We start from the raw sequence: 3155 nt of genomic DNA, 5'->3' as shown, positions 1-3155 counted from the left end.
TAAGTCATTTTCTGTGAACTTTTTGAAGATTCTAAAATCCCTCTTAGTCTGCTCTACACTGCCACGTACAGGCAAATCCCAGACTCTTCAAGGCAGACTCAACTTGAATAGGGACGAGGGTCAGACCAGCATGACCGGATTCAAAGGTGTTACTTCCAAGTCTGTAGGAGTCGGCTTAGAGAAGTCGATCTAAATCCAAAGAACACTTAAGTTAAAAGTAACCGTAAATATTCATGTCATGCTCCTGCAATTACATGTTGAAAGAAAAGTTGATCCTTGAACTTGTGATAAGGCAAATCCTGCACAGGAGAGTTCACTGGCTAGTAGGGCAAGTCCACGGGCGCCCGGTCGGGGACGGAGTGGGCTCCCGGGCTCCGTGGGAGCTCCGCCGGCGGGATTCCCCCGCCTCCTGCCCCGCGCCGTCGGGCCTTGACTTGTCTTCTTGTGTCTCCACAGCGGCGCGTGTGTGTATGGAGCGCTGGGCGGGGGTTGCGCCCGCAGTCGCGCCCCCGGCCCGCCGCCCAGGCCATGCCGCCCTCTCGGCGCGCGGAGCCGCGGCCGCCGTGCCTCCAGGGCTGAGCCGCGAGCGGCGGGAGGAGGCGGCGCCGGCTGCGGAGCGGGAACGGGAGCCGCGGCGGCGGCGGGCAGCGCGGCGGACCCAGTACTATGGCTGTGTACTGCTATGCGCTCAATAGCCTGGTGATCATGAATAGCGCCAAGGAGGGCAAGAGCGGCGGCGGCGGCCCCCGGACCAGCGACAGTCAGACGCCCCCGCCCTCGGGGAGGGCCACGCTGAGCCCCGGCAGCGTTTTCAGCCCCGGGAGAGGCACCTCTTTCCTCTTCCCCCTAGCCGAGTCGCTGTCGCCCGAGGAGCCCCGGAGCCCCGGGGGCTGGCGGAGCGGCCGGCGCAGGCTGAACAGTAGCAGCGGCAGTGGCAGCGGCAGCGGCAGCAGCAGCGTGGGCAGCCCGAGTTGGGCGGGCCGCCCTCGGGACGGGCAGCAGGTGGTGGCCACCGGCACCCTCTCCCCGCCGGAGCCCGAGGAGGCCAAGAGGAAGCTGCGGATCCTGCAGCGCGAGCTGCAGAACGTGCAGGTGAACTAGAAAGTGGGCATGTTCGAGGCGCACATCCAGGCGCAGAGCTCCGCCCTTCCAGCGCCCCGCAGCCCACGGCAGGGCAGGGCTCGCTCGCCCTCCCCCTGCCCCTTGCGAAGCAGCAGCCAGCCCCCAACAAGGGTCCTGGCTCAGTCCTCCCTGGGCGAGGAGCGCAGGACAAAGTCTTGGGGGGAGCAATGCCCAGAGACTTCCGAAGCCCACTCGCCGAGGAGAGGGGTGCCCAGCCGTTGCCCCTCGAAGGACACGGAAGGGGTGGCACCACTCCCTGGCCTGGACACCTCAGCAGGAGCAGGGGCCCTGCACCCAGCCACTTTGGTGAGAACGGAGAAGGGAGTCCCTGCCAGTCCCCCCGGTGGCTCACCCACAGCTACGGACATTGATAAGACGGGCTCTCCTTCGGGAACTCCGAGCTGCCAAGCTCCCTCCTTGGGGCTGGGCAGAGTGAGCTTCATGGTGGCCACAGACACCGCAACAGCTGCATCCACCTGGCCGCTGTGTCCCCACGCTCCCGCCCTGGCTGAGCCATCTGAGAGGGCCTGCGAGCCTGGGGGAGCAGTCTCCCGGGAGACGCTGGCCTCCGAGATGCGGGGACAGTTTCTGGGCAGCGATGACACAGGCCCAGCCTCGGAGAGGGCCAGGGCTTGCGGCAAAGAACCCCCTGGGAAGGCGGGGATGGGAACTGTGCCCTGTGGCCTCCCTGGCTCCAGGGTGCCTGAAGCCGGCGAGAGACCAGAGGAGACGACTGTGAACGCGCAAAGCTCAGAGGCCCAGGGCTGGGCCAGGCCGCCTGGAGTCCTGGGCTCGGGAGGTCCCGGGGAGGCCCCAGGTGGGGTCCCGGTGATCCGGGGGCCACGGCAGCGCGCTGACCGAGCGGAAGAAGGGTCTGCACCGCTGGGCTTGCTTGGGGGCCACTGCCCCGTGCAGCCAGTGGGCCAGGAGATGGAGGCGGGAATTCCTTCTGGAGCCTTTGCCCTCTTTTTTTTTTTTTTTTTAACATGAAACCTGTGTGAAGAATTATTTTTTTTTTTAAATTGATTTGACAGAGTTAGACAGTGAGAGACAGAGACAGAGAGAAAGGTCTTCGTTCCGTCGTTTCACCCCCTAAATGGCCGCTACGGCCGGAACTACACCGATCCAAAGCCAGGAGCCAGGTGCTTCTCCTGGTCTCCCATGTGGGTGCAGGGCCCAAGTACTTGGGCCATCCTCCACTGCCCTCCCGGGCCACAGCAGAGAGCTGGACTGGAAGAGGAGCAACCGGGACAGAACCAGCGCCCCAACTGGGACTAGAACCTGGGGTGCCGGTGCCGCAGGCAGAGGACTAGCCTAGTGAGCCGTAGTGCCGACCCAAGAATGTACTTTAAAAATTAAATCTGGTGGTGAGTGCTTGCAGGTGGGGAATTCTTGCCTGGATGAGGGTGTTGAAGGTGCAGACGGGTGGAACTGAGTTCAAGGCAGCCTTCTTCCCGTGCAGGTATGTGTGAGCATGCTTCTGGCAAGACGTCCGCAGCTTCCAGGGCTAGGAGAACCCTGAGTCACTGACGTGAGGTCTGGGTGTTTCTCTGACCTGTTTGGGGATGAGGACACCAAGACCCAAATGGTGAAGGGGCCACAGGACACGCCTAGGCTCTGCCTCTTAGATTCATTTGGTTTTCTCCTTTTAAGATGTACCTATTTTAATTTCGTAAGTAAAGAAGATTTATTTATTTACTTGAAAGGCAGAGTGACAGAGAGGGAGGGCGAGGCAGAAGGAGCGGACCTTCCACCTGCTGGTTCACTTCGTGAATGCCTGGGGTAGCAGGGGCTGAGCCAGGCCACAGCCAGGGGCCTGGACCTGCATCAGGGTGTCCCTTGTGAGTACGTGAGCCATCAGCTGCTGCCACATTAGCAGGACGCTGGGTCAGAAGCACAGGGTAGTTGGGACTGGATCCAGACCCCCTGATAAAGGGATGTGGGTGTCTGAAGCAGCGGCTTAAGCTGCTGTCCCATAATACCCACCCCTGGACTTTGCATATGGTCAGGGGATGGCGCCCTGGAGTCCGTCT

At 62.0% G+C, this 3155-nt stretch overlaps 1 protein-coding gene across 1 annotated transcript; it reads left to right on the top strand.

Annotated features, from left to right (window-relative positions):
• The first annotated feature begins 381 nt into the window (after positions 1-381).
• On the top strand, positions 382-2127 carry ITPKB (inositol-trisphosphate 3-kinase B). Its single transcript, XM_070054981.2, is given in 1 exon segment — positions 382-2127. A coding segment is annotated over 1 exon segment (1446 nt). The 5' UTR covers positions 382-666; the 3' UTR covers positions 2113-2127.
• The last annotated feature ends 1028 nt before the right edge of the window (positions 2128-3155 follow it).

This window comes from Oryctolagus cuniculus, chromosome 13 (assembly GCF_051225735.1).
Source record: "Oryctolagus cuniculus isolate XC-2025 breed Fujian yellow rabbit chromosome 13, ASM5122573v1, whole genome shotgun sequence".
NCBI lineage: Eukaryota > Metazoa > Chordata > Mammalia > Lagomorpha > Leporidae > Oryctolagus > Oryctolagus cuniculus.
The sequence above is the reverse complement of the archived record's forward strand: the minus strand, read 5'-3'. Positions and strand labels throughout refer to the sequence as shown.